This window comes from Artibeus jamaicensis, unplaced genomic scaffold, assembly GCF_021234435.1.
Source record: "Artibeus jamaicensis isolate MK-2021 breed Jamaican fruit bat unplaced genomic scaffold, CSHL_Jam_final contig_519, whole genome shotgun sequence".
NCBI classification, from domain to species: domain Eukaryota; kingdom Metazoa; phylum Chordata; class Mammalia; order Chiroptera; family Phyllostomidae; genus Artibeus; species Artibeus jamaicensis.
The window spans coordinates 49,473,708-49,495,210 of NW_026521871.1; the positions used below are offsets into that span (position 1 = coordinate 49,473,708).

Below are 21,503 nucleotides of genomic sequence, written 5' to 3' on the forward strand. Positions count from 1 at the left end.
CTTACTTTACAAGTAGGGAAACTGAGGCCCAGGAAGGCCAAGTTGCTTTCTCAATGTCACACAGCTAGAGTAAGTGGACTTCAGGCCTTTTGAAAGCCTGGTCAAAAAACACAAATACAGAGCATGGTACATGGTTCCCATGAACATATTACTCAGAGACTGAGTCCCCGTGATAGGCTGCCCCCTTGTGGCCTATTCCATTACCGTAGGAGCCTGCTAACCCACTGCAAAGGGCCTCTTACCCTTAGAGTTCCTACAAGGCGGTCCCCCATCAAGAAAGCACAGGTGTGTCATGCGTATTGCAGGCCTATTGCTTAGGCTTGGTACCAATGGCATTTGCCCATTTGGAGCTGGAATGTATATTTATGGTTTTGTTTCTTTCAAATGGTGTTTTCCACAAGCATTCGATTCAATAATTTTTTGAGCCATCTGCTATATGGGTGTTATCTTAGGTACTAGGGGATACAATAAAGTGATTTTTTAAAAATCTGCTATCCTCATCTTCAGAGTTCTCATGGATGCGTAGACCTCTAATAAAAATCCCCAGGTTAAAAACAGTGTGGCCAACTGCTCCTCTCAGAATGGGACTCAGACCAGGGATCTAGTCAAAGAAGACCAGAGAAGAGGCAGTGGGCCTTACGAGATCAAATGCCATTACTGGCCTTGTCTCCATCTGGGTTTGCTTCCACAGGAGAGAAGGATGACGGTTAAACTGTCAGCTAAGGGCAACTGTTTGGATCAGGGCCGTGGACCACGGCTCAGCTAGCGATCAGACACAGAGGGCTCGTCTCCCGCCGCGAGGAAAGCACTCTCGGCTTCCACGAGGAAGCAGGGTGACAGACAGGTTAAATAGCTTCCTCAAGGTCACATGACCAGTAAATTTCAGATCCAGGGACTGACCTCATGTCTCTGAATCCAATCTATTTTTCTGTCTTTGACTCCACATTGCCTCCAAAGAAGGCACTGGAAGAAAGTTGGGGGCGGTAGCCATGCTACAGCAGGAAACTATGTGACAGGGACAGTGTGACTGGTCAAAAAGTGTGGCGTTGTTTGGTGGCCCAGCCATTCCCTAGCCTCTGTGCAGGGCTGCCCTACAGTGAGTCACGGTGGTCTGCCAATTCAGTGCTCACGGAAGACCTTCGATAATCAAACTCATTTGTTCTCTTTCCACCCCCCCACCCCCCGCCAGGAGGAAGCTTTTTTGAGACGAACCTGGAGAATGAAGGAAGTGTTTCAGGCAGTGACTCAACATTTTATAGGCAGTCAGAAGGTAAGGTTGCTTAAGAAGTTATAGCTAATGGGAGGCTGGAGGAAGAGAAACACCTTCAGATATGGTCAGCCTCCCAGCTGCATTGTAACCACTCGGTACGACTGTGTGTTGCTGTATGGAGTCTCCCGGGTCTTCCTGTTGTTGCCATTTGCACGAGTCCATCATCGAAGTAGGTAATGAACCCAAGGTGTTACCTAGAGAAGCGCATTCACTGCCCAGCCATTAGATACTTCGCGACCAACTAGTGAGTGCTCTGGAGTTGGACCATAAAAGGCAGTACACCTGTGCCATTCATATGAAAATATTCGTATCAAGAATGTATCACTCACTGATGGAACTTCTACTTTTTTATTTCAGTGGGGTAGTTCCCTTAGAGCAGAGGTTAAAGAAACAAAATCAATTTTCTAGTTTAAAATAAAGCCTTCTCCAACACTGCCACTTCTTCTGCGCCCTCTCTTCTGTTCTTTGGGTGCCTTCTCATGAAGATCCCATCCCCTCTCTCTCTCATCCCTTCTGCCTGAAATTTCTCCCTGGGCTGCCCCACACCGTGATATAGCCTCGGGGCACCTCTGAGTACTGGTGAGGCAGAAAAATCCAGCACTGATTTCAGCCCAGAGTTCTAGACCCTGCATTCTGATGCTTAACTAACAGGACCTGCAGGTCCTCCAGGGACCGTGACCTCAGCATGTCCTAATCAAGCTCCTTAGCCACTGAGGTCCACCCACAAGAGTTCCCTCTCTCTCAGCCCCCTCCCTGCCGAGTTCCTATCACCAAGTTCCTTCCTATCGGCTCCATCTCCACTTTGATCCCTTCCTTCCTATTGTGAGATGCATAGCTTTAGTGCATCTCACAATATGTGGGCCTTCCCGCCCACAACTTCCTACATGAATATTTCAGCAACCGTCGGGATCATACAGGGTTCTCCGGAGAACCAGCACCCGTAGAATGCACACAGCACGCACGTGCAGATTTATCTGATTTCAAGGACACGGCTCACACAGTCGTGGGGATTGGCAAGCCCGAAATCTGTTGAGTAGGTCAGCAGGCTGGCGACTCGGGCAGGGTGGACGCTTCATTCTTGAGGCAGCAGTTTCTTCTCTGGGAAACCTTGTTTTTTTTGCTTTTATGGCCTTTGAACTGATTGGATGAGGCCTTCCCACGTCTTCGAGGGTCGTCTCTTTCACTAACGTCAGCAGTTGTAGATGTTAACCACACCTAAAAAACACCTTCAGGGCAATACTGAGATTAGCATCTGAATAAGTAAGTAAGTGGCTACAATAGCCTAGCCAGGTTGGCACATACGACTAACCACCCCACCATCTACCAGGCACTCTGACCTTCGGTCTTGCTGCCTCCTTACCCATCCCTCACGCCCCACCAGTTTTCTCCTGGAAACACCCACCCGAGACTTCCCTTTCAGCCAGAACATCTTCAGCACTCTGCGTCACCCTCATCCAAAAATTATAAACACAGCATCCAGAGCCTTTTTGGTCAGGGCTCCGGGCCTCGACTTTGCGGGTTCTGTGGGCCTTGGTACCCATCCCCAGCCCAAGGTCTACTCACGCCTCTAGCAGTTCCTTACGCACCTGGCCACCCAGCGGGAAAGAGCATAGAGTGTGGACTCAGCTTGTGCATCGGGGCGTCATCACCGGGGGCCTCACACGGCCTGGCTCTCGGGAGGTCACTGGTAAACTTTGACGCGATGGGAGTTTGTGGGGCCCTCTTCTGTGAAAAATACGCTGATGAGTATCTGAAAAAGAGAAGATACTACAACATCCGTCTCCACGGAGCAGTGGGTGTGGTAACAATTTAAATTGTCCAGCCTCTGCTTATAGAAACTGGGAAAACTGTGTCCAGTCAGCCACGGAGCTGATGTGCCCATTGGCTGGCTCGATCACTTTGACCTTCACTGAGCTGGTTTGGGGATTTTGTTTACCACATGCCATGTTCTGTCCACATTTGTGTCTCCAGAAGCCTAACAAGTTTGAATTATGGTTTTTAATTGAGGGACTGATTAATCCATGAATCGACATATTTACATCTTGTCTCATTCTACAAGGAATTTGAAGCAGCTTTCAGACATTTGTGTTTGTTAGTGGTGCACTTGGAGATTATAAATGAAAACAGGAGGCTGAACTTGGGGAAAAAGGAGGCTGAACTTGTACCTGGCCCTCATGGAGCCGTGTGCTTGAACCTGACGTGCATTGGGTTCCTGGGGTGAAATGAGAGGAATGATAGACATTCTCACCCTCAGGAAGAAGCAGAAATCTAAGTATCCTGGGGACACGGAATTCTTCCAAGCACTTAGCTCCAAAAACACTTTGTCACCTGCAGAAGTCCTTTGAATTGGAGATGGCGCTTCCTCCCATTTGTTGCCATATGTGGGGAAAAAATACATTCACTAAAAATACAATAGCCTTTTTTAATCATGTTGGCTGGTATTTATCTTGCTCTTGTGGTTAAAACTGAGGGCTTTGGAGCTAGAGAGTCCTGGGTTTGAGACTCAGCTCTCTTACTGCCCCGCTGAGCAACCTGGGCAAGTTGTCTGAGCTCCCAGTGCTTCAGTTCTCCAGTCTGGAAAGGGGCACCTACTCAAGGGGGCCCGTCCCGCCTGGGACACTCAGCCTGGGACCCAGCATGGGGTCCACCAGGGTTGCTGTTGTTGGTAGAATTGGCCTCGAGTCGAAAACATTCTTCCATGGCTTTTGTATGTGCATTAAACCATATGTACTGCCCAGTGCCCTCAGAACCCTTAGTGGTTATCACCCCTGGCATCATCATACTACCTTATATGCACAAAATAACACATAACTTTTATCTGAAAGTAGGCGAAGGGCCGTTACATGAAGCCCTTTTGTCTGTGCGTTTGGAACTGTGTTCCGCATGAGGGTGCCACGGTGACCTGCGGGAGGGGGTGGAGGCCTTCCAGCTCCCGGGGAAGCAATCTCAGAACCTCAGCCGGACATCCAGCCAGAGGGGGGACCAGAGGGACCTGAAATCGTTTTTTCAGAGGAGGAACTGTGGGCCAAGAGTTGGGGTGTCTGGGAACCAGCTCAGTTACAGAGCCAAGAGCAGGGTAAGGATGGACAAGGTGACGGTGTCATGGACCGAGAGAAGGTGGCTCTCAAGGACTTGCAGTGATTTGTGTCTGGGACAGGGTGGCGGGAGGCAGTGAGGCAGGTGAGAAGGGGCTTGTGAACCCGGGAGGTGGTGTGGAATGTATCCCAGAGATCTAAGCAGAAGACCTTACAGCTCTGGCCCGGTGGCTTAGCTGGCTGGGGTGTTGTCCCGCAACCGAAAGCTTGTGTGTTCAATTTCCGATCAGGGCACAAACCTAGGTTGCAGGTTTCACCCGGGTTGCATACGGGAGGCAACTGATCGATACTTCTTTCTTGCATTGGGGTTTCTCTCTCTCTCCTTCTCTCTCCAAAAGCAATGAAAAAAAAATGTCCTCAGGTAAGGATAAAGAAAACCTTATTTTTTAGAAAAAGAAGAGCTGACAGCGGAGCAGCCTCTCTCTCAAGGGCCCTCTGTTCTGTTTCCCGTCCAGGACACAGCATGATGGACACACTGGCCGTTGCCCTGCGCGTGGCCGAGGAGGCCATTGAGGAGGCGATTTCCAAAGCAGAAGCCTACGGGGACAGCCTGGTATGGACCCCCTTCTCCTCCCAGGGGAGGTGTGGGTCGGGGTCCTGGCTGCCAGGACAAAGTGCCACTTGTCAGGAAACCAACATCCTGACAGCCACCCTTGAGTGGAGCAGTGCGCAACCTCCCCCTGAGCTCGAGGTCCGGACTCTCGAGCAAGTGATGGCCAAGTGCCCCAAACCTGGTCCAGCACATGGCTGTTCCTTCCTTCCCTGTGCAGGACAAGCAGAACGAGGCCAGTTACTTGCGGGACCACAAGGAGGAGCTCACTGAGGAGCTGGCCACGACCATCTTGCAGAAGGTAGGTGGCCCTGGGACCCTGTGACAGGCCCGGAGCAGGGCGAGCTGTGGAGCGACCACTGCCGCCGTGGGTGTACTGGGCTCCATCTCTGTGCCTCGTCACTCCACCGTCTGTGCTCTCGGGGCTAATGCAGAGGGGCTGCAGCCGCAGGGTCTGAGACGAGGGGTGCAGGGTGGCTGCCTTTAGGGACTGAGCTAGCGGGTGCGGAGCCGGGAACTCGGCACTGGGCCGGTCATGCACTGGGTTCCGGTTTCCCTGGCTTTGCGCGCATGCGTGTGTGTGCGTGTCCTCTTCTCACACTTCTCGGTCTTTTGCTGAAGAAGCTTTGCAGTCACCACCTGCTGCCTTCCTGCCCTACACTGTCCCTTGCATGCTGTGTGGGTAACGACCACCTGGAAATCTGCCACCCCAGACTCTGTGGCTTCACACAGGGTCGTGTCTGTTTCCCAGCCAGTTCGCCAACCCCTACAACTCAATTCTGACACTAGTCAGTCACAAATTGAGGGCTCAGTCCCACAAGGCTGCCCCACTTCAGACGCCAGTGCAAGTCTCAGGATCCCCAATTTGCTAGAACAAGGCGCAGAACTGAGGAAAGAGCTATACTTACAATTACCCCTTTATTGTAAAAGATACAAATGAACAGCCGATGAATAGATAATAGGACACAAGGTCTGTGGAACGGGTGTCCGAATCCTCCCTGCCTTCTCTGTGCCCACCACCCTGCCGTACACCAATGTACGTACCAGGAAGCTCCCCGGTCTCTGTCTCCGAGTCTTTAACAGAGGCTCCCTTAAGTAGACATCATTTCTTCAGCTACTGGCCCAATGAACTCGATCTTTAGTTCTGGACCCCTCCCCAGAGGTGGGGGTGGAGCTTAAAGTTCCTTGTAGTACGTGCCTGGAGTTTTTAAAAATGGTTTCCAATTAGAGTTGACACACAATATTGTATTAGTTTCAGGTGTATAACATAATGATTAGACATTTATATAACTTACGAAGTGATCATCCCGTTAAGTTTACTACCCGTCTGACAACATACATAGTTATTAGAACGTTACTGACTATATTCCGTGTCCTGTACCCTACCTCCCCATGACTATTTTGATTGTAACTAACAATCCGCACTTCCTAACCCCTTCACCTTTTCCACCCAGCGCCCTGACCTCCCTCCATCTCCAGCCACCCTCCGCCTGCTCTCTCTATCTGTGGACTATGTTTCTGCTTGGGTTGCTTATCTTGTTCTTTAGATTCCACATGTAAGTGAAAGCATATGGTATTTCTCTTTCTCATTCTGGTTGTTTTTTTAACCCACCAGCCCCCATCTATCTAGTGGCCTTGGCCAAGTCACCTCATTAGCATAACAAAGACACTCCCACCACTCAAAATATCACAAGGAGTTTTCAAGCTCTTGACCAGAAATCAAACAGCAAGCATATGTTTCATTATATACCACTGCCTCTTCCTGGCTCATGCATCCGTGGTGGCTCCGTCTGAAGCAGTGGGTTGGGGCCATGTCTGAGCAGCGTGTCCACCCTGGGGCCCCACTGAGGCTTCTCCCGGCTGTGACAGAGCATTCGCGGCAGGAGGGAGCCAGTGCCACCTGCTGGGGCCTAGGGTCAGCCCCGACACCCTGTTACCCATTCCCCCCTCACATGTCATTGGCTGAAGTCCCCATGCTCTAAAAAGGCATCGAACATGCCCATGTTGGTGGCTCGGCAGTTGTCTCAGCTGCTTCCTGCCCATAGGAGGTTGAGAGTCCAGAGACCATTGTATAAATGGACACATTAAATCCACGTGGCAGGGCCCAAAACAACAAGTGGTGCAAGGAGCTGAAGCCCACCCTGATGACTCCTGGCGTCTTCCCCCTTCGTAGGCCTTCCCGACGCTTCCTAAAATCGAGAATTATACCCAGAGAGTCTGGTTTGAGATCCAGCTCCATTAGTCTTGAGCTGTGCATCCTTAACTAATAATCTAACCACTCTGATCCTGCCTCCTCGTCTGTAAAATGGAGACAGTTACAGTATGTAGCTCTTAGCAGTGTTCTGAGGATTAAATGAGGTAAAGCATCTACGGTGCCTGGCCTGGCGTCTGGTACATGAGAGGCACTTAATAAATAAAAGAAGTCATTAACACCATAAAATGATTGTTGTAACCTGTAAAGAGCTGTGGAGTGCCAAAGTTGCACTGTCTTACCAGAGGGCAGATCCGAAACAGCCTGGCATTCTGCTGAAACTGAGCTCTTACGGCTGAAAGAGAGGTCCCAACGGTGGTCCCCGTTACTCCACGCAGCATCCCAAGGCCTTCCCAGTCACCGCCCCCTTTGTCACCTGCCCCCTTTGTCATCCACCCCCTCTCCAGATCATCAGGAAACAGAAGAGCAAATGCGAGCAGCAGGTGGAGGAAGAGCCGGAGTGGTCCCGACCCGGGAGCTGCAGGGCGAAGTCTCCTGACGAGGGGGCCGCAGCCTCCAACAGCCTCTGGGTGAGTCTCCAAGCAGCAATCCGGGTGTCCCCTGTGCTCTGCCCGTGGAGGTGGGGACAGCACACTGAACCACCTGTGGTTGGCTCATGTGCCCACCAGGCAGCATAGAGGTCCCCCGGGGGTGGTGGGCAGAGGGGGAAACTGGGGCAGCGTGTGTGAGAGTGGAGGGCGGGAGGGGAGAGAGGAGGAAGAAGAAACGCAGAGACTGTTGAAGAACATGGAGGTGGGTTTTTACACAGAGACCAGCTGAGGAAAAAGAAACTCGTCAACAGGCACTTTTTAATTCATTGCAGGGAGAGTCGTACTAAGTCTGTGAGGGGAAAAAATAGCTTTCTCAGGGACATCACTTGCTTTTCTGAAAAGTGACGAAAGAATTGCCACTGTCGTTTGAGCCACCAGCATGCTCACCTGGAGACATAGTCAGGAAGTCGTGGCGGGGATCAGCCTTCTTGTCCGTCACCCTGAAATTGAGCGAAGGGCAGAATCACAGGGCACAGTGGCCTTCCTGTGACCCAGGGCTCTGGGCCTGCTCCTGTCAGCAGAACAGTCCCCAAGCCTGTCAGATCCTGGTTATGTGTGTCAGTGGTCCTGCCCGTAGGGGAGTGTCCTCCCCACAGAGGACGTGCTGGGAGAGGCGGAGGCTGAGCCCGCCAAGCTGGGCCCTCCGTGCAGAGACTCAGAGCGAAGGGAAGGCAGGGCTGGCTGGCTGGGCGTGTGCTCCATCAGCTACAGGTGCCAGCAGTCAGCACAGGTGTCAGGGGCAAGGGCGAAACACAGGTGCGACTTAGAACTGGAAAGTCAGATGGGGGAGAAGCAATGCCTGGTGTTTACCCCGCTGTCCTGGGGGCCAGCGATTCGCCCCCAACCTGCACAGAGTGAAATCAGGGTGTGCGGGGGGGAGCCACGTGGGGAAGGCCGGCACCCTCACCTGCAAAGACTCTCCCCAGGTCTCACCAGTCGCCAGGAGCATGGGGGTAATGAGCAGTCTCTTTACAGCTTTATCAGAGATTTAACTTCATTGATTTATTGGCAGAAGCTTCCCTTGGCGGTGTGTTGGCAGCTTATTTTATTGCTGCTGTGTGCTCAGCTCTAAGGAAAACAAAATCAACAGAAGGTCCATCCCTGCCCTCTAGGACTTTATAATCTGGTCAGCAAAGCAGGGGGACCACGAGACAGTTCACCGTGGGCACGGCTGAAAAGTGGAGTCTGGAACTGGAATTGTAATTCAGTGGGGGAGGGGAGAGAGGACTGGGGAGAGAAGTCTGGTGGTCGGGGGAGGCAGAGAAAGCCTCCTGTAGGTGGTGGCCTGAAACTAAGGCCTGACCTCGAGGGACGGGGCACAGGGGGAGGGAGAGCGTGCCCACAGAGGGAACAGCAGGTGTTGGGGCCTGAGCAGGAGGGACCGCGGGTGCTGACGAAACAGGACAGTGACCATGTCTGGAGAAAGGTAGCTAAATGACAAATGGATGTTGGCCACTTAGGTGTCCATGGGCGTCATCCCCTAAGTGATAACTGTTGTTCTTGTCACTATTACCTTATTTCCACATTTCAAGGTCAAGGTCACTGACACCTAGTTATCCCTGAGTTAGTTATGAGATGAACCAAACCATGTTTTGGTCGGCTGGGCTCCAGGCCCAGACAGCAGCATCTGTCCATGTGTCACTGACCCGCCTGTCCCCCTCCAGGCAGGTCCCCACTTCGGGTGCTCACAGGTGCTGCCTCCCCTTTCCTGCCCCACTGTCCAAACTCACGCGCCAATCAATGTCTGGCCACTTGCTGCACCCGGAGCTGGCCAGCTCTTCCTGCGTCGGAGGCCAGAAGCTCCTTCCCTAACCCCGTCCCGCTGTCCCTGGCACTGAGGAGACCTCGCTCCCAGTGTGTCCTGTTCATGTCAGCCAGTGGCAGCTTGTCCCAGTGACCACAGTTCTTACACCAACCCCATAGACAAAGAGGTTCAGAGTCCTCACGGGAAACTCCAGTCATAATAGCAGCCAGGGGGAGGGCTGCCGAAGATCCCCAGGGCTCGCACGTGACCTTCCTCGAATGAACTTTACAGCCACGATCGTTCACACGATCTTCGCACGGCATTTCATCCGATCCACGTAAGCACACCCTGCATCACCCCCATTTTACAGAGGAGTGAACTGAGGCCTGGCTGGTCTGAGCCACAGGCACTGAGTGGAGGGCCGGGACTGGGGCCCAGGCCCCTGTGCGTGGCTGGCCCCTGTTTCACTGGGAAGCTGTTCCACGTGGATGTTTCATATCCTGGTTCTCATGGTTGTGAAATACCCGCCTTCCCACCCAATGGTCGTCGGGCCTCCGTGTGCTGCCTGCAGCCAAACCCAGAAACCCTGCCACCTCACAGAGACAGAGCGGCTGGGCGTCATTAGAGATGCAGGACAGTCGGCCGCAGCACCTGGAGTGTCAGCAGGGCACAGCAGCGGCGATTAGGGAGGTAGTGGCCCCTGTGCCCTGCAGGACCGGAGAGGCCTTATCCACACCCCTCAGCCCCCCTTGAGCCTCAACCTTCTTAAGTGGCAATGACTCCTCCCAAGGGGTCGGCTGCCCTGGTCCCTGCGCTCGCTGGAGGCATCCAGCCCACCCGGGAGCAGGCGCTGCGTGGGCTGCCTTCCCCCAGGGAGCCGTTCAGAGGCGGAAGTCGGCGCCACCCAGGACTCCCACGTGGGCCCCAAAACACGAACCTCTCAGGGTTTTCTTTTCTTGTCAGAAAACCCGTCCCGCCCAACGCCTGCCTCCCACGCAGCAGACTTCACTGTGGCTTCGACGCCAGTGCAGACGGAGCTGACTCACTTCTTACTCGGTTCCTGGGGCGAGGAGCTGCGAGTCTTCTTTCTAGATTGGGGTCTAGAATAGGGCTTCAGGCGAGCCCCGCTCTGGTTCTAAAGCATCTTCTGAATCTCTTTGCAAGCCATGTCCACTTCCCCCGGGGTGAGTCCACCTTCCAGGTGGGGGGGGTCGGGACGGAGGACCTTGGGGTTGTAGCTTGAAGGAAGCCCGTGGAGGACACTGGTGTACCCCCTTGGGTAAGCACCCCTTCCGGCATAACACTTTAATCCCCAGATCATGCGGCCTGGCAGGGGGTGTGGCCACGTACCAAAGGGGGAGGATCATTGATCGGTTCCTGTCACTACGACCTTCGGTCCTTAACTGGGTGTTTCATCAAGGAGATCCCTGCCTGTCTCTGCCCTGTGAGTTCTCCCTGTGTTGTGATTTGCAACACAGATAAAAGCATATTTTCATCCACAGTATTAGTCTGAAGATGTGAATGCTTCCTTTGTCTTTCTGTACCCACACTTGTCCTCATGGGAACCGCCCCACACAGAGCAGCCCGAATCTGGGAATAAAGAGGACCCAGCATCCCACTCCTGGCTGGTGTAGTTCGGTGGTTTGAGTGAGGGCCTGCTAACCAAAAGGTTGCCGTTTCGATTCCCAGTCAAGGAACAGGCCTGGGTTGTGGGCCAGGTCCCCAGTAGGGGGGGTATGAGAGGTTGGGGCAATCACACACTGACATTTCTCTCCCTCTCTTTCTCATTTTCTTCCCCTCTCTCTAAGAATAAAAGAGAGAGAGAGAGAACCCCCTTTTCCCACTTTCCTCTCTAACCCCCACCTTTCCCTCCAGCCAGCCCTGGGCCCGTGAGGGGCGGCATGTCCAGTCCACAGGGGCCGTCCCTCAGACACTCCGTGCAGTGTGTGGGGGCACACCACCCACCCACGTGGGCCAAGCGCTTTCCCCCAGCGGCTGGCCCACACCAGGCCCTGGTCCTCTGTGCTGGGACCACATCTGAGAAGTGGGACCTGACAGGGACTGACCCTGGTCCAGGCCACCATATTACACAAGTCCCGGAGCCCCGTTCACCTAGGATACACTGTGACTGGCTCGTCCTGGGTTGTCAGGGTGCAAGTGGGAGGGGACAGGAAGAAGTGCTGGTTAAGGAGCAGGCGCTCTGTTTGCCCCTCACAAGATGGGGGTGCAGGTATCGTTAGACCCATTTTACAGATGAGAAGATTGAGGCCAAAGCTTTAGCCTAACTTAACCTAAAACCACCCATGTTCTGATTGGCGGGGCTGGGCATTGAATACCTTTTTCCTCCTCCAGACCCCTTGCCCTGGCTTCTCCCTTTGGAAAATGAGATTGGTGGACTCAGGGTCTCTAAGGTTCTTTTCTGGTCAGAGATTCTAGGCTGCACTGTCCAATGCAGTGGCCGCAAGACCCGAGTGACGATTTATATTAAATGAAATAAAAAATCCTGTTCTGTGGTCACACTGGCTCCGTTTCAGGTGCTTCATAGCACCAGTGGCTGGTGGCCACTCCATTGGACGGAGCAGATGTGGAACATTTATTTCCACCCTCCCGGGACAGTTCTTGTGCAGCACTGGCCTAGGGGGTTAGGTAAAGAAGGGATGAACACAGGGCATGAAGCAGAAGTGTGTCCAGACGCCAGCCGGAGCCTGGGCACGAAGCAGCAGGCCAAGTCTTGCTTCTTGGGGCCTTCACAGAAGGCGGCTGTCCTGCTCGCATGAGCTGTTCTCACCCAGGCTGCACCTCGGCTGCCTGCCCGAGCCCGGCCCCCGCCAGGCCAGCAGGCTGCAGGCTCCAGCATGGCCTGTCTGTGGCACCTGCAGGTGGCAGGCTCTGAACTGAGGCCCCCTGGTGGCGTATCCTCCTTCCCCCTCAGTGCTCCAGCAACCTGGGCCCCCCTGGCTGGGGCAGGGATGGGAGGTTGGGGGGGTGAGGGTCAGGGCAGCAACTGTTCCCAATCCCAGAATGCTGCGGGCTCCTTGGGCTTGCAAAACCCAAACTTAATTCACCCCCATTCAGCCGGGATTTCTCATCTGTTCCCTTGAAAGAGAGTTCAGTGTGATTGTTCCCTTTTTAATTTCCTCTGTTATTGTGTGTCTCTCTGCCAGGAGGGGGGTTGGCACAGCTCGCCTTTCAAGGCCTTATGATGCAATATCCCAAAAGTCACAGGGGTTGTAATTCATTCAGCACCGGTCCCTTGGGTGCGTGTATATGAAAAGGTGTCTCCATAATAATACGGTGACCCCGTTGGTGTTATAATGATGGCAGCAGGGGCCGGCCACACAGGAGGTGTGGGTGACCGGCCGGCTCCGACGGATGCTTCCTCGGTCTCTGCTCCATCCTTTCCCCTTTCCCTCCGCCTTGTCCCTTGGGTCTGTTATCTTCTCCTTCACATGTGTTCTCTCCTCGGACTGAGAGCTGTACGGACCTAAATCAGTTTTCAGTGTTGTGACCGTCACTGGATTGAATGTAACGGCCGTGACTGACCCTACGAGTACGAAGCAAGGCTCTGTCTCAGTTGTTGACTCACTGGACCACTGTTCTCGGTCCCTTTGCCCCCCCAGCCCCCGAGGCAGAAAACATTCTCTCTCTGTTTCTCCTTGTGCACTCCCAGACGGCAAAGACTGTTGTGAAGCCGTGGTCGGTGCCTCCGGGAGTCTGCCCTGTTGGCCGTGATGACGATTACAGCAGTCACGGCGACTCCGAGCTGTTCTGGGGGACGTAGGTAGAACACACCGTGAGGGACCGTGCAGTTGACCCGTGAACAGCATGGTTAGAACTGCACAGGTTCACTTCTACGTGGGATTTTTTTTCAGTAAATACTATAAATGTATTTTCTCGTCTTTATGATTTTATTAATATTTCCTCCAGCTTTACTATAAGAAAACAGTATATAATACAAACAGAATACAAAATGTGTGTTAAGTCAACTGTTCGTGTTACCGATAGGCTTCCAGTCAATCACAGGCTATTCGCAGTTAAATTTTGGGAGAGTCAGAGTTATACGCGGATTTTTGACTGCACGGGGTTGGTTCAGCGTCCCCAGCCCCCATGTAGTTCAAGGGTCAACCGTATGATGAACGCAGCTGATGATCTCACTGTTTCACCCAGAGCCTCGGGGCCGGCAGGTTCAGTGGTGGGTCTGCTGGATTGGGGCGCAGTAGCCGGGAGAGTTCCGCTCCCAGGCTTTTGGCAAAGGCTCAGGCCCCTGCCTAACAGGGCGGGGAAACGTGTGCACTTACAGCCAGACAGACCGGAGCCGAGTCCCTGCCTCTGCCCTCAACGCCACCCACGTGCCTCGGGAAGTTGTACAGCCCTGCTCCGGTTTACTCCTGCCCACCCAGTCCGACTGCGAGCACGGGTACGGTGTATGGCCCGGAGACAGACCTTCGTAAACACTCGTATTGGAACCAGTATGATTGGAACTAAGTGCTTTTACGTGCCAGGTGTGATCCCTTTACATGAGGAAACTGAAGCTTGGAGTAGTTGAAGTTTCCCCCAGTATCCCGTGGAGCAAGAGGCGGGGCTGGCTGGCATGGACCCACAACTTAACACCCGCCCCTTAGTTAGTACCTGAAGCGTTAGGGGCGGGGCCTGTGTGGAGGCTCCGTTCTCCAGCCCCTCGCTGCCCGGCTCTGGGGCTCGCCCGTTGTTGCAGCACCGCCGACCCGTGGGCTCCACCCGCCGTCCCCGGCCCTCCTCACGCAGATGTGCAGACGCTGTGACTCAGGCCGACCCTTCTTGCCACCACCGGCCCAGCTTCTTCCATGAACCTTAGGAGGGTGGGGGTCAGAGGAAGGGAAGAAAAGCAGGGTCTGCGGGTGGGAAAGAAAGGGTGGGTACAGAAAGCCCAGCCAGGGTTATGAGCGAGTAAATGACTCAAGTAATCCTCGCCTTGCCAGAGCCGGGACGTGGAACTAACTGGTGAATAAGAGTGTTGTCGTGGCGCCATCTACTGCTCCATGTGTTCATTGCACCGAACTGGTGGCGGAGCCAGGTCTGGGTCCCTGAACCGGGGCTTTGCCACCCTGGCTGGAGACAGTGGGCCAGCAGTGTCCTGAGACCCGTGGAGACAGTTTTGGGGTTTTTGTGGTTATCGGGGTATAGTTTTTTTCTAATGTGAAGCAATGGTTTGCCTGAAATAGATTATAACAGTCCAGCATCCCCAACTCTCTCTCAAAGAATGCTTATCCATCTTCCCAGGTGGGACCAGAGAAAGATTTTTCATTCTGGGGTCTTGGCTTTTGCACCTTGGAGGGCATTTTTGTCCCGTGAAAATGGACCCCAGCCACCTTTGACACGTATCTGCATAAAATATCATTTGAGCCACTACAAAATGAAACCTTAAATAGTGTCCTCTTCCCCTTTTAAGACATGTGCTCCGGGACTAACAGTGAGGAGCTGGGAGACGTAAAAGGGAGGGTCAGGGAATAGGAAGTAGTTTCTCTGAGGCGGCAATGATGTTGCACCCGGCAACAGGCTGTCAGCGACTCAAGGCCACACCTGAGTCCCACAGATTCAGCCACACGCCCGGGACTGGGGAGCACACCCACAAAGGACTGTCCCAGCCTCCAGGGAGCCCACAGTCTGTGGAGGAGCCGACAAGTTGGTGCATGACCGTGACAGCGAACGGGGGCTGTGTGATCTCACGGACGGGGAGTCTCCTGGCCCCAGTGCATGTGGGCAGGGTGTCCAGGGGTCCGTCACCCTGAATACAGGAGCGCTTGCCATGGGAGGACTTTTGTCCTTCGTTTTTATAGTGTTACTTGCCAATGGACCATCAGCTTTGATCTCTGTCCTCTCCAGTAGCCACTTACCATCTGTCAAGGGCTCAGCAAAATCTGAGCCGACTCCCCAAATGCCCAACGCCGTGAAGACCTAGGGACAGGAAGAGCACTTACAGTGCCCTCAGAGGAAGGACGTCACACCAGTGGCGAGCCAGCGGATGTGTGGGTGGGCTGGGCTCTCCTCCAAGTGAGACCTTCCCTCCGTGATGTGAGTGGGGAGGATGGTGGGCTTCCTTCTTTCTCTTGGTGCCTAATTATATTTAAGAAATTAGTAAAAAAAATCAGGCCCTTCTGAAAGCCCACCCTGCAGTGAGCCCACCCTGAATCACTTTCACCGCATTGCATTCATTTATGTCCATTTCTGGGCTGGCCACCATGCCAGGGGCTGCAGAACGTCACCGTCAACAGGCCCTTAATGGCACTCGGTCAGTCACAGTCTCATGGGGACTTCAGGCAGGAGGTAGATGTCTGCGGCAGACTGTGGCGTAGCCCAGATTAGTGCAGAGGAAGCCCAGGCCCCAGCCCAGCTTCCCATAGACCATGGCCTGTTTGAACTGAGTACATACAGCACCTTATCAGACTGATGAGCTGGGGGAGCTCATCCGGCCCCTGGGCTGGGCTGGGCTGACCTGCAACACTGACTTGAAAGTCAAGTCTGGGGGCCCCTCTGCTCTCTCCTGTCTTCAGAGGGATGTGAGGGATGTTGTGACCCTGCACATAGCTCAGAGGTTCCATACTTGTTCTGCTGACCCATTTTCCTCCTAGCTCGGCCCCAGGGCCTGGTGGGAGAAAACAGAACAGGTTTCCCAGGACCCCTTCTGAACTGGAACTGGCCTGCACCACCCTCCCCAACGAGGAGCACCAGGTGCCCTGCGTCTGAGAGCTCCTGGGCCCCGGCGCAGTGCTAAGCATGGATGCTGGGCCTCGCTCCTCTGCGTGCTCTGTGTCTGTTCTCAGGCCGGTTCTCCGTCCTTGGGGCCAGGCTGCCAAGTGCATCGTCGCCTCCTCGAACTCGAGCCGGGGGCTGGGTGCTGCCACCCAGATGTCCTGGTGCTGGTGTTGGCATTCCCCTTGTTTATTCTAAACACCTTTTTAAAGCTCCCATTTATTATGCATTTACTGTGTGCAGAGCAGGGTTCAGTTTCCACACCTCTCAAGAAATGAAGTCACTTTGTGTGGGTTCTAGATTTAGCAGGCGATCTCTTTGTAAGTTATATAAATGTGTCATACTATGTTGTCCATCGAAACTGGTACAATTGCACGTTCATTGTAATTGAAAACGAAAAAGGGGTTTTAAAAAAAGGTAATGAAGTCATTTGGCCAAGGTGTTAGAGCAGAAATGGTGTTGGAGCTGGGGCCCAACTGACTCCAGGGTCCAGCTCCAGCCACCCAGGGCCCCGCCCACAGCTCTCAGCATGGACAGGTGCCCTCCTTCCGCCCAGCACTTTTCTCCCTGGGAGAGGAGGTATAGGGTGCTGTGCCCAGACCTGCCAGCAGGTGGAGACAGACCACTCAGGGGACCCAAGTCCCTCGTCAGGCCTCGGATTCAGGTTGTTTCCAGTGGCTTTGCCCTTTCCCTCCTTAGTTATCCATAGAAAAAAAGACAAGTAACTCACCCACACAAGATAATTCCTTCATTACACAACAACAACAAAAATTAGTCTCTGATGGGTAAAATTCTCTGTATATGACATTTGAGCTGTAGATAATATTTGTTATATATATATATATATATATATATATATATATATATATATCCCAATTTCAACATTTTTCCTGTTTGTCAGTCGTTGGATATCCCATTTATCCCAGATCCCCTTGGGTTAGAGTTTATTGTCCTTTCTTTAATTCGGGTGCTGAAGCAGACTAGGTAGCAACAGTCTTGGACTTGTGGAGTGGCCATACTTGGCTCATTTATCTATTGCAGCATTTACATTGTGCTTGCTGTTTACATTGCTGGAACTCAGGTTTGGAGTCTTGGAGGAAAAGTTGCTTTGGCTTGTACCTCACAGAGCCTGCCCTAAGGAATGCTGGTGGCTGGGGCGGGGGTGGGGGGCGGGTAAGGAGCCCAGGGAGCACCAGCTGTGACTGGCCGCACATGTCTCCAGGGCCCTCAAGGAGGCCTGGCCTGCTTGCAGCGGACTGAACAGGAGTCATTTCTACCATTCTGTGGCCTCATAATACCGATTTGCAGCCTCTGAGCCTGAACACGAGAAAAGCCCACACATCATGTCTGCTTCTTGCTGCTCGGTCCGTGGCAAAGCTGAAGGCGGTCTGCACGGTGACTGCATCCCACGAGTTCCCCTCTTCCCCTCTTTCCTTCCCACAGCGACCCCAGTCTGCGTTCTCACCCACCAGAGGAGATGCCCTGAAGACCTCTTCGCTGGAGGCTGTGTCCAGGCAGCTGGGGGACCCGGGCCAGCAGCCGAGGGAGGAGTCGGCGTTGCCCAGCTGGGAGAGCACAGACAGGCTGGACCAGACAAGTAACTGTTCTAAGCAGCATCTCGTTGGTCTGTGGGTTTCAAAAGGGCAGTTGGGAGGCTTCTGGCTGTCACGTGGCCGCTCAGCCCTTCTCCTGTCAGTCTGAGTGATGTGTGCCCCTTCGGGGCAGCCAGGCCACGGACTCACGAGGCCTCCCGCACAGCACACAGTCCGCAATGTGGCTGTGTTTTCTGCCTGGACCCTGTGTTCCTGAGAGACCCATGGGGCAGCGGGGGCTCCCGGGCAGGCATGTGAATCCCACAGCCCACTTCCGCTGTCTGTAGCATGGGTGGAGAGTAGGACTAGCCACTAGTCTGTGGACTAGCAGGGTGTGTCTCACTTCCTAAGGCCAGGGGCGCTAGTCTACACTAGCAGGGCATGTCAGTGTTCCAAGGGATTGGGGTCCCAGCCCCTGGTTATTAGAGTGTCCTTTCTAAAACCTGACGTACCTATTTGCTAGGGTAACACCTGTAGCTATGCCAAATGAATCAAACATTTAGGTTTAATGCAATAGTTTCACTCCTCATCAGACAACAGGGCAGTCTTCTGCTGTCCTTTTGGGGCCTCTGAGTCCTCTGCTGGGTCATCCACATCCCGCCTGCAGGTGGAGGAAGTGAGATGGAGAAGTCAGTGCACCTGCTGCCTAAAGGCCTGAGCAGGGAAATGACACACATACACAGCACTTTCACTCCCAGTCCCTGAGCAGGAGCTAGTCCCTTGGCCCCACTCGATGCAGGGGATCCTGGGAAATGTAGTCCTGGCTGGGAAACCGCACCCCCGCAGCATGGCTCTGCCATGAACTGCAGGAGTAAAGATGCTCACCCCACCCCACACAGGTCAGTTTCTTCCTCACCTAGAAGCACACACTTAGGTCATGGAAGCCAGGTACATTTGTCCCTGCTCCCTGTTATCAGTTAAGTCTCAACCCATTTCCTCAGCCACAACAGCCATAAATCAGCAGCAAAATACCTATTTTAGAAATGTGTTTTTAAAGGTTGTGCTGCCACTTCTACTCTGTAAGGGAAAAGACTTAACTAACAGCTACATAAGCAAATTCCACTGTTGTTACAGCACAAAAAGTAAACACACCAGTGTTTTTAAATAGTCATTCTAAAGATTTTACAAAAGAGAGCATTTCCATGTTACCCTTTTAGTACCTGTCAGTAGAAACTGCAAAGAATTATGTGAGCACATGAAATTTTCCTTATGGATGTACATGGTTTGGAGTTTTATTTTTTAAGTGTATTTTTCCTTTCTAGATATGCCTTCCTTTTTTTGTTAAAGATTTTATTTATTTACTTTTATTTTCTTTACAAGATTTTGTTTATTTGTTTTTAAAAGAAGGGAAGGGAGGGAGAGAGGGAGAGAAATATCAATGTGTCATTGCCTCTCACGTGGCCACCACTGGGGACCTGGACCTGGCTCACAACCCAGGCATGTGCCCTGACTGGGAATTGAACCAGCAACCCTTTGGTTCACAGCCCACACTCAATTCATTGAGCTACACCAGCCAGGGCTATTTATTTACTTTTAGACAGAGGGGAAGGGAGGGAGAAAGGGAGAGAAACACGAAAGTGTGGTTGACTCTCTCATGCCCCCTACTGGGGACCTGGCATGCAATCCAGGCATGTGCCCTGACTGAGAATCAGACCAGTGGGCCTTTGGTTCACAGGTTAGCGCTGCACTAAGCCATGCCAGCCAGAGCTAGATACGCTTTTCTTTACCCCCCTGTTGGCCAGCATATCCATATTCATATTCATTTATTCATTCATTCCTATTTTTTTCTTTGTGTCTCACCATGGATTGAAAATTCTCACAAAGAAGGGACTCTCAGATGCCACAGGACAAAAAACAGCACTTGGAAATTCAAACTCACAAACTGATAAACTTAAAGGATATTATAAAGCCTCCTAAAAGACACTCCATTTCACAAATAGTTCCCCACTGAGCTATGAACATGCCAAATACATTTGCAGAGGGTTTTGGTTTTCAAACATGATTGTTTGCATAATTTCCTGTAAAATAAGGCACCTGCATGTAATTTATCCAGTATTAAACATAAAATTCAGTTCAACATCATCACACACACATACAAGATTCCCCACTCTGCCCAAACATCCCTGCATCTCGGAGGAAGACTGACAATGAAAATAAATGAATGAACAAAGCCCTTCTGGATGTCTCCCTGCTGGTCCCCCTGAGCAGCACTGGGCCGAGACGTGCCGGAGTGTCCAGGCTGATTGCAGTGTCCCTGACAGCTGTCCAGTAGGTCTGGCAGGAGGCAGATTCCTCCCGGGGGCACAGCTCAGTCTCAGCAAAGCACAAGTGTAGAACAGGAGGCCCAGAGATGGAGGTCACCTTAGCAGAGGAACATCCACTGGGCTATTTTCAGCAGCTCTGTTTATGCCTCAGGGGAGGGTTGGTGCCGGGGCACCATTGGGGTCAGTGACGGGGACACAGTGGCCTAAGCAAACCACAGCCACTCTGATGTAAGTCTCAGCAGTGCTTACAGCAGTTAATGGATTCCCCCCAACACACGATCACTCCAGAGACCTGGAGGAAGCATCTCCTGGGTTCACAGCTGGGACATGAAATTCAGGGGACAGTCCCTGTGAGGCCTCAAGGGACTTTCTGAAGACCTTTAAGCCTGCTCCCAACTAGGCATGCACCTATGGACTTGCTAGCATTGGCTGCTCCCTAAGTCCCCGGAAGCCAGCCACAGGGAAAGTGACAGCCACACCCCCTCACTCTAAGGTGGTAACAGCCCTCTCTGGTCTCTCCCTCCCTCCCACCTGCAGAGCTGGCCCCAGTTTTGCAGAGTCCCGATGGGAACTGGCTGGCCTTGAAGGATGGCGCTCCGCCCCCAACCCGCCTGCTGGCCAAGGCTAAGAGCCTCACATTTCAGGCCCTGGAGGCTGCTTCCAGTGTGGCGTCCGCCTACGAGGAGATGGGCTCCGACAGCGAGGAGGACTTTGACTGGGGTGCGGCCCTGAGCACGCTGTGCCCAGGGCCCCAAGGTCTGCCCAGGACCCCCCAGCCTCAGCCCACGCAGGCTCAAGGCTTGGACCGTGGCCCTTCTGCCACCTCCGCTTCCTCTAGGCTGTCTCCCAACCCCGAGGCCATGTGCTCTGACTCCGAGACCTCCTCCACTGGCTCTTCCCGGGAAGCTGGGCGTCGAGCCAGGCTGTCCTGGCTACAGAGGAAGGCCCCCAGGAATCCTGCAGCTGAAAAGATGCACCTCCAGGGAGAGCTGGACGTGAACTTCAATCCCCAGGCAGCCAGCAGAGAGACCTCGGACAGCAGCGAGCCCGAGGAAGCCCCCCACACCACAGACCGGCGGGCCAGGAGGTGGAGAAGGGCCCGAGGGGGATCCGAGGAGCCAAGCAAGGAGCTCCCTTCCCCAAGTGCTCGTTCCCAGGAACCGAACACACACCAGGTAATAAAATGGGCGCGTGCAAGAACACACACACTCTTTCCAGAAGGATGTGCCCTCCTCCAGGCACAGCATGCAGAGAGAGTCCTGAGTTAAGAATTCACAGACCCTGATTCTCCTCTTGGTTTTGGCTGCTAAGTAGCTGAGTGACCTAGGCAGGTCATTTCAACTCCCTGGGGTTCCAGGCCTTCTCTCGGGGATGACAGCTTAGAGCTGAAAGTAGGTTTGCAAAGCATGGCCCAAGACCACAGCCTCAGCACGACCAGGGAATTGGTTGGAAATGCA

General features: G+C 53.2%; 1 protein-coding gene across 2 annotated transcripts in view; it reads left to right on the top strand.

Annotated features, from left to right (window-relative positions):
• Positions 1-21,503, top strand: part of MYRIP (myosin VIIA and Rab interacting protein) — a 196,616-nt gene that overhangs the window by 132,357 nt on the left and 42,756 nt on the right. For both annotated transcript variants that reach the window (XM_037148349.2, XM_037148348.2), the window contains exons 5-10: positions 1,190-1,270; positions 4,821-4,918; positions 5,136-5,216; positions 7,574-7,696; positions 17,634-17,787; positions 20,584-21,221. In XM_037148349.2, coding sequence (XP_037004244.2) covers positions 1,190-1,270; positions 4,821-4,918; positions 5,136-5,216; positions 7,574-7,696; positions 17,634-17,787; positions 20,584-21,221 — 1,175 coding nt within the window. The remainder of the gene's footprint in view (positions 1-1,189; positions 1,271-4,820; positions 4,919-5,135; positions 5,217-7,573; positions 7,697-17,633; positions 17,788-20,583; positions 21,222-21,503) is intronic.